General features: G+C 53.9%; 2 protein-coding genes across 2 annotated transcripts; both read right to left on the reverse strand.

Moving 5' to 3' along the window:
• Positions 1-1,099: 1,099 nt before the first annotated feature.
• Positions 1,100-1,396, reverse strand: E0L32_003078 (uncharacterized protein; the record flags this gene model as incomplete). The annotated part of the gene is made up of 1 exon (XM_031137338.1): positions 1,100-1,396. One exon carries the CDS (start codon positions 1,394-1,396, stop codon positions 1,100-1,102), a length of 297 nt encoding a protein of 98 aa, XP_030999146.1.
• A 3,388-nt stretch (positions 1,397-4,784) lies between these two features.
• Positions 4,785-11,424, reverse strand: E0L32_003079 (uncharacterized protein; the record flags this gene model as incomplete). Its single annotated transcript, XM_031137339.1, has 4 exons — positions 4,785-5,355; positions 5,440-5,529; positions 5,589-9,742; positions 9,802-11,424. 4 exons carry the CDS (start codon positions 11,422-11,424, stop codon positions 4,785-4,787), a joined length of 6,438 nt encoding a protein of 2,145 aa, XP_030999147.1.
• Between the last annotated feature and the right edge of the window lie 1,714 nt (positions 11,425-13,138).

Genomic DNA, 13,138 nt, shown 5'->3' on the forward strand with positions numbered 1-13,138 from the left:
AGGTTATAGAAATCATTCTTCCTTCTTATCTGGCAATCAAAACAATTACTGTTGCGTCACGGATCGCAAAAGAACACTATCCAGGCTTTGGTCAATCTTAACATCAAAGCCGCTCACATACAGACCCAAGATCTACACCACATTGTTGTTATGAATTCAAAACAGGGCCCAAATCGAGGCCTTGAATACCTTCTAGGCTGACTGCAACACGGTATGTAGTCTGGGTAGGTGGGTGGTATTTTGGTTGCTGCACAGAAGGTATAAGCTGAGCACGAGATAATAGTTTCACTCTGCTATGACACATCTCCAAGGCAACTTGAAATGATACACTCCTGTAGCCCAAGAGCATGTGAGCAGAGAGAAATCAATGCTCCACTAGAACGGTGACCCTAGACGTTCATATGGCTGAAGGGTCCGGTCGATAATTTACTTTGTTTGGCACTGTACATTATTGAAGGTTGAGATTTGGCAACAGAAGTTGGTAGCTTATTCAGTTTCTGAAATCTGTCCTAGAGAAAGAGGTCCCTCTCGCAATGAGGGCAATCACAACTTTTTCATATGTCTTAATCGCTCGTAAATTCTCATCGAGCCAAATGAAGAAAGAATAAGTCTGTCGGCCGTCAAAATAACAAGACCTCCCTCTCCCCCTTCCCGTGTATCCAAACAAACGCCCCTTGTTGCGCCGTTTGTATCCTGTATTCAAGCAAGCCCAGTGTCCCGTACCCGGTCCCAGGACGTGGGCATGTTATGTGTTCCGTGTGAGTCAAAAGTGGTATAGTAAGAGAAAAGCGAGGTTCTTTGCTCCACGGAGGGTACATCCCGTCCCAGTCATCTCATTTCGACTTCGTTTGTCGAGCGTGTCGTCGTTTCCCAGCTGCTTCCTCCAGAGCGCGTGGTTCATGTGTAGTGTAGTATAAGTGGTGGAAAAAAAAGTAGCCCAAGAGATCAGAGAACAAATGCAGTCCAGCCACAACGAGACCGGACCGAAAGAGGCGAGTTGATCGCCAATTAGAGAAGAAAAAACCGTAGTAGTAGAGTAGAATGGCGAAGAAGAAAGGAGGGCTCCAGAGCAGCAGTGGGGACAAGTTTCGGGTCCCGTCTAGAAGGAGCTCATGCGCTCCTCGACGCTGCCCCAATAGACGATGGGCCGGGGCTCGAGGATGTTGAGCTCGCTGCCGAAGCTCTTGCGCTCCTCCTCGAGGTCGACGATGGACGACTGGCGGGAGATGATGCTGTTGATGGTGCTGGCGGCGGGGGACATGTTGGCCGAGGAGAAGGAGTTGCGGGAGCTGTTGCTCGACCGCCGGGACGAGGCCGAGGAGGACCGGCGGAAGGAGGTGCGGAGCTTGGTGGCCGAGAGACGGGCCCGGATGATGTGGAAGCGAGAAGACTGCATGTTGGCGGTGTTGGCGGAGAGGTGGCAAGGGTATCGAGTTATTATTGACGAGTTTGTGGTTGTCGTTATTGGAGAGAGCGGGTTGTAGCAACAATGACAGGCTCAGCCTTTGTATATATCGAGAAGGGGTGAAGCGAACGAATGGAAGTGAATGAGAGTGTTTGGTTTAACGACAGGAAGGTCTTGTCTTCATGAGATAGATGCACAAGGATCGAGGTCGAACGGGTGCGATATAGCAGCAGCAACAGCAGCGAGTTTGAAGTCGGGTTCGACAGCACACCGGGTGATCGAGGCACAAGCTCGTGATGGAGATGAGAGGTTCAAGATGGGACGAGAGAAAAGCCTGGTTCTCTTAAAAGAAGGAAGAGAGGAAGCGTAGAAGGCATTGATGCGTTCCTGCTTTGGATAATATATGGGAAACGGCACGAAGAGTGTTAGAGCATCTCCAAGCGGGCAGTGAGTGTGGGACAGCAACTAGTTAGACGATCAGTCCCTTGGACGAGAGAAGGGCCAGGGGTGTGCGAGGTGTGAGCATGGGGCGTGTGGGCGTGGGCGAGGATCGAGACAGGGGCCAGATATCCCAAACGGGTAAGCAGCAGGGCACTTTTGGTGTTGAGAAGAGCCGGACCGGTTTTGCTGGAATGCGGTCTCATAGTCGAGGCAACACGGCCGAAAGCGGACACCAGAGCGAAAGCTGCAGCACACACAGTACGTACGTACAGTACCTATGTACAGAAAAAGGACAAGGGTGTGTGCACATGTGCACGCTCTATTCGCTCCATTCGACACAATAAGGTGGTCAATAGTGTTGCAGAAGAGATACGAGAGAGAGAGAGCTGCGCAGCCAGGGGGTGGAGTTTGTGTGAAGTGATGGCGCAACGCACATGCCTGAGCCACCCTGAGCACCAGGGAGACATCAATGCGATCATCAGGAGCCCCAGTGCCACTGCTACTAACCTCGAACGGATTCAATGCAGAGAGAAGTCTTGGCTATATTCGCTGCTACTGCGGATCGTCCCAAAGTCTCTTATTGCAGACACGGGCTCCCCGTAGTTTGCAGACAAACGCAGGAGGCATGCACCGGGCGGGAGGGAGAGCTGGCTAGAGCGAGCTATTCGTGGAGACTCTGTGGATGCATCTCAAGATCTAGGGACCGGGCACTGTGCGTTTGTTGCCAGCTGAATCTTGCGCCGCCGGCTCGACGGGCAGCCAGTATCAGAAAGAGGGCCCAAGAGTGCCGTGCAGAAAGCTTGCTTCAGGGCAGCTGCACACACAGAGGCTTGGCCGGCTCCCCAGAGGCTTTGACCATTGCTGGCTGGACCGACGATAGCACTTCTGGGTGAGGATCATGAAACAAGTGACAGACGGGGGGGCTTATCACCGAACGAACACCGTAACAACAAGGGCCTTGTTTACGGAGTAGGTCTCTGTCCCTCGCCACCGCCTCTTTGTGCGCCCAGAAGCAGCTTGGCAGCATGACAGACAGTGCCCGAAGAGATGAGATGCATTTGTATCAGGCTTGTTGCAGAACCAGAGGGCAAGCAGGGTGCGGCTGCTCCGCAAAAGCTGGGCTGGGGGTGTTGGATTAACGGCAAGGATGGATAGACGTGTGTGATCGTCGCCGTGGTTGCGGAATGCGAGAGACAGAGAGAGAGAGAGAGAGTGAGGTGACGGCTTGTCGCACGACCGCTCCCACTCTCTTTCTTGCTGGGACAAGTTAGGGTCCTACGGTCCCAGAGATGGGATCGAGGAGTGTGTGAACCCTCACCGTTGCTTCAGGGCCCAGGACCAGGGGGTGGGCACGGCGTGTTTCAGGGCGCTGCTCGCCTCCAGGAGCCCGCCCCGTGTCGTTTCTGACACACATCCATCCATCCACTGCTTGATGCTTCGGACGACCAGGCCAGCTGTGGGAAGGGCAAAATGGTGAGAACCCCAACTGTTTCTGCTTCTCTTGCGGCGATGACGATGCGTCGTTTCTTGCAAGCCATACGGTACGAGGGCAAATGAGCAAATGATCATTGATGCTGCCCTTCAGCAAAGGAGGTACCTAACTTTACGAAACAGTCCCCCCTTTTTCACGACCAGTCCGCTGAATAGATTCATGCACAGTGAGTAATCCGCCTAAAGCTCTAGACCGGTACCACCAGCAGCTCTATTCTGCGGGAAGCCCCACCGATCTGCCGCGTACCTGCATTCCCATGAACTCCATATTTTAACTACGTGGACGGATATCCAAGGGAGAGAGCGCACAATAGCTCGATGGCTGCAAATTGCAGAGAGGCAGCCCTTACGAGCCTATGAGGCTGTGTTTGGCTGCTTTACCATCGATATTGGATTCCAGTCCACTACTCCGTAACCCCTACAGCCGGCGCATTGTATGTACCGTACCATATGTTCCTTCTGATGGGCTTCCAGAACCCCAGTCTCTCACACACACGCGCGCACCTCCTACACCCTACGGTCCATCTCTCACTCCCTATGATCGGCGCCAGGCATGAAAGTCTAATCTCCCCGGACGAACACTGCCTGGATAATGTGCTGATGCTGTCCGCACACCGTCCATTTCGTGACCGACGATGCCAGAGGCTTGCGTGTAAGTCGGCGGACAACGCAGACATCGCCACAGGAGTGGACAGCTTTCTTCAATGCACCTTATCGTATCTCTCTAAATTTGGAAGCACAAATACAGAGATTACCTGACGCTCATCCCTTGGAACAAGTGAAGCTGGAGATGCCATACCGTAACCTGCCTGGCCAGCTTTCGTCTCGTCCTTCAACAAGAACTGCCGAGCGGGCAGCCAAGCCCGATGGATCAAACCCCGTGATCGACTTGACACTCCCGTAGGGGGGTTTTCTCGCATGCTGGACCGGGTCTTATCGAACGATTTATGGGCAGAGTAGTTAGATGATGCATATGAACCAGAACCAATCAGTGCCGGGCCTCGGTTTGAAACGTTGCAAAAACTCTGTAGAATTTCTATCGTAGTTAGGGGTATGATTAAAACAGCCTCTATCGAACAATGCTGATCGGTCTATCTGGCCATGACTTTTTGTGTGTGTTTTGTTTTTCTTTGCCGGTCGTGTGTCGTCAAAAGAAGATTTCCCAACTCCTAAAACACCTCCGCCTTCCAGATGGCTGTAGGAAGAAAGCAACAGGCGAGCAGAAAGAAAAATCAAAGATCGTAACGAGGTGTACATAGTACGACAGACAGTAGGAGACTGGACCTCCATCTCTCCATCCATTATTCCCTCCCCGTAATTCAAGCCTTCCATCGTGATCGTACTTCATGATCAAACACACTTCCCTGCGGTTTGCAAGTGACCCCCTGCTCCCAGCCAACCCAGCCCATAATGCCCCCCCCTACTTGGGTATCATCACCACCATTCATCACTGGTTCCCCCACCCACTCCTCCTCATAGTAGCACTCCGCCGGATACTCTCCACCCAAACACTATCATCAAGCAGCTCCCTCACCTGCGCGGGGCTCACAGCGCTGCCCCGCCGGCTGCTATGCGCGCTGCCAGGCTGACTGCCCAACCCGCCGCCGTCCTGCAGCTCGAAACTATACGCACTCGAGCTGTGCCCGTGGTGACCAGTGCCGTCAGCCCCGCCCGTCGGCGTCCCAGGCGAGTTCGCCGCCGCCGCCGCCGCCGTCGGAGAAGTAGTACTGTTAGACCGCGGCATGCTGAGCGGGTGCTCGTAGGGGAACTGCTGGAAGCTGATGTCCTCGCTGGCGCCGGACCACGACCGGTGGTGCTGCCGGTGCGCGTCGTCGGCCGACAGGAAGACGGACGGCGTGCGCGACGGCGGCGGCTGCGTGAAGCGGTGGGCCGAGGCGGTCGCCGCGCGCTCCTCCTCGTCGTCGACAAAGATGTCGGGCACGTCCAGGCGCGGGACGGCCGTCATACGCGCCGACCGCTTGAGCTCCATGTGGCGCTTGAATTTCCTCGACCAGTAGCTAGAAAAGGGGGGAAGCCAGTTGTCAGTACTCATCGGAGACTGAGATGCAGAAGAGAAATTAGAGGGAGGGATTCAAACTTACAGAGTGTTAAAGAAGCCCAGCACGATTCGGCGCCGGACCTCTTCCTCCACTCGCTGCAGCCTTGCTCGTCTTCGCAAGAATTCATCGAGCCTGTGGCGAGAGTTAGTCAAAAGTTGCCTGCCCCCAGGGGAATGATGATAGCGACTCACTTCAAGCTCTTGCTATCACTGATGATGTTGTAGTGAGCAAGAATCATAAGGACCGTAGTAAACGCAATGCCGCGATCCGGGTCCGCAGAGACCATAACCTCCTCGTAAAAGATATTGAAACGACGACGCCTCTCCCGCACCTTGGCGACGTCAAGGTTGCGGAGCCGGTCATTGAGTCTCTGCAGATCAATGTCTCCGAGCGCGCTCTTGGACGCAATCGACGCGTGTCTGCCCTGGTGCATGTCGGAGCCGTTCCTCACGTCGTCCAGGATGGCGCCGACCGTGTCTTCGGGGTCGTAGATGCGCATCTGGAAAACACCAGACAGCTCCCCGAGCAGGCGCGGGAAAACCTCCTTGCTGATGTATCCCGTCCCGGCCGGGTCTACGCTCCGCCACGCCTCCTTGAACCGGCGGATCTCGTCGCGGTCCACCTCGGCCAGGCCGCTGGACCGCTGGTACACGTACGAGAAACTCTCGTAGATGAGCGAGACGAACAGGTTGACAAAGATGTACATGCTGATGATGTTCCACATGATGAACAGCGTCCGAGCCCAGGCCGGGCTGCCGCAGTCGCTCTGGAAGAAAGTGCTCCCTTCGACGCACAGCGGCGGCTCTACAGTGGCGTAGTCTTCCATGATGGCGTTCCAGCCCTCGCCCAAGCTCATTCGGAAGAGGAGGATCAGCGCGTTGGGGACGGTGCGGAAATTGATGTTGTTCTTCTCGTTCTCGGCAAAGCGCGTCAAGCTAAAGGCTTGGGTCATCGCGATGGCAAAGACGAGGTAGAAGACGAGCCAGGTCGCAAGGAGATTCACGATGCTCGTCAGACTGGCCGCGGCTGTCTTGAAAAGTTGATCCAGTGCATCATTCCGTGGAATCAATAGCAGCACAATAGCGACCAGGAAATATTTGTGCAGTTGAATGAACGTCTCTCGTTGCCGGTCCACGAGGAACATGATAGTCGTCACAAAGGTTCCCGCGACCGCCACCAAGGAGAAGAGGTCCCAGGAGCTTCGCCGGAATCGTGTCCATCCCAAGCCGAAGATTCTGATGGTGATATTGACCATGTAGATCAGGGTGAAGAGGAAGAATACGTAGTCTCTTGCTTCACTCCACCACATGGGTTCGGTGGAGAACTCAAGCAGCAGGAGAACCAAGTGCAGTACCAGGATGGCCGTGATAGCGAGGTACCATTTGCCGCGCTTCTCGATCGCGCGTTTGTGGCACCACTTCTTCCACTTGTTCTTGGTGTCATCATAGGAGCTCTTGGACGGAGAGATCTGGCGCAGAAGCTTGCGCAACTCCAGCCACGATCGCTGCTCGGCAGTCAGGAAGGCGACACCTGTCTGTTCCGTGTAGTTGCGCATAAACACGGAAATGAACAAGGTGAGAATAAAGACAGTGGCCAAGAGGTTGAAGACGACGAAGAACACTGCGTTCCCTTGGGCGACGCCAAACTGGGGCTGCGTGCCACGACCTGTGATGGCCTGGGCAGCAAAGGATACATCCGTCCAGCCTTCTTGACTGACGATCTGGTAGAGAATGAAAAGAGACTCGCCAAAGTCGTCGAAGCTGAAGTAATCGTTCGCTGCGGTTCTTGGAGCAAGAAGAGGCCAGTCGTTATTGAACGGCGTGGCATTGAATTCGCCAAAGCAGTCCACCAAGTTGACAATGCTGCCGCTATCATTGCATTTTACCATCTTGCCATTGAAGATGTTCAATCCATAGATGGCAAACGGAATGAGCAGTGAGATTGACACGAATGCAGCGCTCAATATCTTCCAGCCTCCCACGATGATCAACATGTGGAAGGTCTCCCGGGCACTGTCGCTGACATTGAGAAGTCTGAGCGCTCTCAGCGCTTTGAACGCGCCTACAGCTCGGGAGACGGCACCATCGTTGGCGAAGAGCGTGAAGACATTGATCCAAAGCGTTATGAGCACGACAGCGTCGATGAAACCCCAAGAGCTCCTAAAGTAAGCATTGGGAGTCCAGAGAAACCCGTCGGCGATAACCTTGATGATGGCCTCGGTCGTGAAGACGATTGCAAAAGCCATGTCCGTCCAGACAAACCAATTGTGGAAACCGAAAATGTGGCCCCGATCAAAGTACTCCTTCTGGTACAAAGGGGTGGTGACGCAGGCGAGAACGACCATCACCACGATAGTAGCGTAGACGAAGGCTGAGAAGGTGTACCAAGCAATCTTATTGGGCTCGACGCCATCAAATCGCTCGCTGCCCCGGCCTGGACCAACCAATCTTTGACAGAGTCGACGGAGGGGGTGGTGCGGTTTGAAGATGTACAACGAGGTGTTGTAGTTTGGATGACGGGCAAGATACTCTCGTTGCGCCCTGCGCCGAGCATTGGTAGACTCAACTGCTTGTCGAGCCATCTGGCGAGGATCAAAGCCATCCGTGGGCGCATCATATCGGATGTTCGAGTAGAAGGGGTTCGGCTCACGGTGCGTGACGGACTTGACTATCTTGGTCCACACCGATGACAATGTGCCCGCTTTCAAGGGGGGGCTGCTGCCAACTGGTGGTGCGTGCCCACCATCTTGTGTCTCTTGCAACGGGTCCATGGACTCGTCGAGGAATTCACGGACAACAGCTTCCTTGAGCAGCATCTCCATCATGGCTGGGCCATAGTCCAAAGGATCCTTGCGTTGCTTGCGCTTTCCAAACGAGAATATGGTAGAGAGCGCGAGATTGCTAGACGAGCTGCCCAGTTCTTTCCGCTGCAAGAAAGCTCTGACTTGTTCAAGGCGTTTTTGATCCTCGCCGACATCGAAATTTTCTTGAATGACAGCAATGAACATGTTGACCAGAATAAAGAATGACAGGATGAACCAGCCGCAGAAGAAGATGGCCGCTATCCAGGCTGTGTGGTGGATGTCGGAATATCCCGTGACGTTATAGAGAATGTCTGTCCAGTTCTCGCTGGTAAGGATCTGATACATTCCCAGAAAGGAGTTGAATATTGTCGCAAAGGTAATACGGATGTTGTTACCATCCGAATCAGCCTGTGGAATTTGTCCTCGGAAGAGCTGCGAGGCAAATATCGAAACAAGGAAGGTCATCAGGAAGACGAACAACATCAAGTTGCCAATACCAGTGGCATTGCCAAGTACAAGTTGGATCAGCTTCCGGGTCATCGGGATGGCAAGCACAACTCGATAGGCCCTGAGAATCTGGAAAACCGTGAGCCACGCATATGCCTGTCCTGAATTGTGGATCGGGGGAAGTAGGATGATCGACGTGATCAATGCCAGGAAAAAGTCGACGAGATTCTGCAAGCTATGGTGGAAGCCTCGCCAATTTGCAGCGAAGCGGATGATGATCTCGACGTCAAGCAGTAGGGTCACCACCACTTCCGATGTATCGATAAAGAGTCTGCGATCGTCGCCCATTCGTGCACTTCGAAAAGCCTGTACGACAAGATCGTACACGATTATCAAAACCCAGATAAAGGAAGTCTTGTTATAGATGTGCTGCAGCGACGAGACGCGTTTGAGCCCGTCTTCTGCATGCGCTGGCATGAATGTCTCATCCTGATCGGCGGTAAAGGCACTGCCCTTGCTCTCTTCCCGAATGACTTGAAAGGACGAGGTGATGACTGCAATGAGCAAGTTGGTCATCCACAGCATCATGATCATGATCCCAGCTCCGAAAAAAAGCGCTGCCACTTTGAAGTCCGAGTTTGTCGTATAGTACATGAGATCTGTGAAGGTGTTTGCACTCATGATGACGAAGACCAACTCTAATGAATGAAGTATATCATCAAAGTTGACAGTGCCATTATGCGGGTTGCCTTGCTGGAGACAGAGTGATCCACGGGGGCATATGAATCCCTTGCCGCTGGATGTGCCGTTTTTTTGCGTCGTCAAATCCCCTGGCGTTTCCATGAAAACCCATGGCATAATAGTGGGCTTTGGGTCGGTATTGTTCTTCAGATGACCACCACAGAATTCGAAATCATTCGTATACGCTGCGGTCAGGTTATTTGGTTGCAAAGGGTCAAGCCACACGCATTGGCGGCTTAAACTGGTCTTGAAACTTTGCACGCCGATGATGGCAAACAAGAGCCAAAAGAAGCCAATTAGAAACGATACTCGCAGCAGTAGGGGTGCAGCTTTCTTCAAACTTCGGAGAATGATCTAGGCAGTGGGTTAGTACTATGTCAACGTCAAATTTGGAGTAGTCGAAGGCAACTTACAGCATTGCCTCGTGTCAGGGCTAAGAGCCTCAAGATGCGCAAGCAACTGAGCATGCGAAACACATACAAATGAAGTCTGTGTTCCATGCCAGCGATGCCGAGCACGAAAGAGATCCAGAATGATACAACCGCAACAAAATCCAATCGATTGAAGCCGTGCCGCAGAAAGGCCCTGCGAGCCAGCTGCATCCGCTGTTGTTCTTCCACTGTCTCAGGCAAAGCCTGGCCTTGGAGCACCGTGAAAGATCGAGCAAAGGTCGAGGGTCCGTACTCTGCTGGACGACTAGCTCTGACGGATTTCTGGCGCTGAGGCTGGAAGATGGCCTTGTATTGATCTGCAACCACAGCCCTGATGCCCTTTTTGCGGTCTATCGTGCTGTACTCGGCTGCATTCAAGACAAAACCAGACACTATGATGCGTGCGATCAGTTCGACGGTGAAAATCATGAAAAGGGCGAATATAGCCCAGTCGATGCGCGTAGTACCCCAGCGCTGAGGCCGCTCGTTGCCCGGCTGGAAGACGTTCGGAGCAGCTTCTACGGCGAGCAGGACTGCCTGTAGGATAATGAGGATAAGAATGATGGGCTCTGTCCACGGGAAGACAAGAATGTCACAGAGCTTCATCCGTATAGGATTATCTGGTGAGAAGATGCCTAGGCTCTTTCCCTTTAGAGGATTCGGCATAGGCCGCCGTGGGAAATCCGATTCGGACTTTTCTGCTGGCATTGCAAAAGGCGGCGGTGGGTAGGATGTATCGACGAGCATAGGATCCGACACTCGCTGCGACTGACGACCTTCCACACTGGGCGACCGGGATCGCTGTCGGCGGGCCTGTTGCTCCAACACTTCTCCTTCACCGCTGATGTTGACGACACGCTGCGACATAGCCCGGACGATGGATGCTGTCCTAGACAAGGCACCCGAGGTAGACGGCGACCGGGACCTCCGCTTGTCATCCGGCGTCAGAGAATGACCATAGCTTCGATGTCGACTAAAGCCAGGCTCCAAGTCGTGTCCCAGCATCCTCGTGTCCCTCGACCGCGAGGGACTCCCACCAAGATCGTGGACGGTCTGAAAGCTGTCCCTGGGCGTAGCAGTGACAGGTGTTGTGAGGCCACCGGCCGTCGGCGCGGCGGCAGCAGCAAGCGGGACTCGATCCGAGTCATCCTGATAGGGCTGCGGCGGCGGTTCGTCATAGTACGGGGTCTGCACTTGATCGTAAGGGTCATTGTCGGCGACATCCGGATGCGGACCTAGCGGGTGACTGTGCTGGCTGATATCTGGGGGGAGCGCAAACTGAAGGGCGGCCGGGTCTATCGGGGAGCCCGTGCTAACGGCATCGTCATGAGTTGCAGGATATGAATCGCCCCAGTAGGTCGTTATGCCGGGGAGATTGGCCGCCAGTTGCGCAGTGGTTGCCGGCACGCGCTCATATCTTGCTCTTCCACCATCGGGGAGGTACGTCGCGCCGAGGGTATGGGCGCCTGGACCGGAGGACTCATCATAGTAGCCATGTTCGCCCTCACCGGGACCTCGAGGCACACTTTCGAGGGGTATTTGCTGAGAGCGCGAATTGGAAGAATTCCGAGTGTTTCGCGCCTGGTTTGGCGGTGGGCTCGCCATCGCGGACGGCCAGAGAGGATCGAGGGGCGGCCAAGTCAATTGGCAGCGGGAATCGATTGCTCAAGGAGGTAAGAGTGTCGGGCGTAATGCGCGGCGCGCATTCGCAGAAATCGCGTCACAGCCGGTTTGGTCGCATTATACTGAGGGAGTTGACCCGTTCGCTACGATTATTCGACCACTGCAGCTTGTCCGAGCAGTGGCCGTGTGTGGAGGGAGCTATTCGGTGAGGCACTGGCAGCAAGGGACGACGGGAGGGTCAGTCTCGAGGTGGGCAGTGCTCTATGCGGACGGATTGGGACCGTAGTTGCAGAAACTGTGGTACGCCGTTTTCGTGGGGTGTGTTGACAAGTCTGTCGATTCAATGTACTCAAAAGAGTTGTGCGGCGAGCAGCAAGAGAGGCAAAGCCAGTATGTAGATGTAGAATAGTTTCAGAGATCTACAAGAGAGTTGTTGTCAAGTGGTTATCACAAGCTGGACTGTTTGTTCATCTCGGTGGACTTTTTGTCACTCCCAGCTCGTACACTAGAGTCGGCGGATCGTTGCGCGGCCTCCTGTCCTTAGTACGAAGCCCACACGCCGTTTCAGGGCATTGCTTTAGCGGGCTGGACGGGGTGGGGGGACCAGGGTCTGGTGGATGGCGCGCCAATGGTGACGGGTTCGATGTTGGAGCGTGCCAGCTTCGTACAGCCAGAGACTTGGCTGCATTCTCCTTACATGTCTTTGGGGAGGGAGCAGGTCCTCCCTCGTATTTAATAAGCAACACCCATCAAGCCCTTCTTGCTGGTAATCTTGATTAAGATATTGGGAGATGGATGGTGCTTGTTCCCAATACCACCTACTACTGTGTATGACGTTTCTTTTCCATGCTTGCTGTCCTGATCCAAGAGGATCGGGAGTACCACGAGATACTCTGCACGGAGTATGAAACCGTCCCTGGCAAGTCTGGCATCGTGTATCAGATTTGGAAATCTACAGGTCGGGGACGTCTTGGGGGAACATGAATTAAGCTGCTGCCTGACGAAGGGAAATTGGTCCTGAGGCTGCAATTCGAGTTCTTCGATAAGATAAGCCAGACAGGGAGCTTCCCCAAGAAATGTTACTTCGTACGAAAAGCGCGTGAGATTCGGGGAAATTTGTAGCCACAGTAGCGCCTGGCATGTGCTGTAAACGGAGAGCCTGCCTTTGTATAGCCGGGTACCGCTCCACTGGTATTGCGCACCAAGATACCTACCAGTACTTCTTACCTGACTAGATGCGCTGTCTTGGTCACTTTAAACCCCTGTTCATAGCCAGCGCGCGTCAAGCATCATCACGCTTCCGCTTTTTTCACTGCACATCGAGCAGAGAGCCTCGTCAAGCGCGACAGCTTCAACCCGTCCCGGACTTGGACCTCTTTTACGGCTTTCGAGTGCGCATCGATAGGGTCTGCGCAAAACTGCAACTTCTTTTGAATACCGTTGCCCAGGGCTCTTGACATTCATTTTTCCCTTCGCCTTTTCGTCCTGTCTTGTCATGACATTCTCTTTCTAGTTGTCAATATCCCTAGCCCGGGTCGATTTGCATCAAACATCCCCTTTACTATCCCATATCCTGACCTTCCAACAAAGGCCAACATCATGGTGTCGGCACGGAAGCGCTCCTTTCAGGAGGCCAATGGCGATGCGAGTAAAGCTACCCAGGAACCCAACCTGCTTTATCAACTGAGGAATACCT

The sequence above is a fragment of the Thyridium curvatum genome (genome assembly GCF_004353045.1).
Source record: "Thyridium curvatum strain D216 chromosome Unknown NODE_13_length_580902_cov_83.771903, whole genome shotgun sequence".
Taxonomy (NCBI): domain Eukaryota; kingdom Fungi; phylum Ascomycota; class Sordariomycetes; order Thyridiales; family Thyridiaceae; genus Thyridium; species Thyridium curvatum.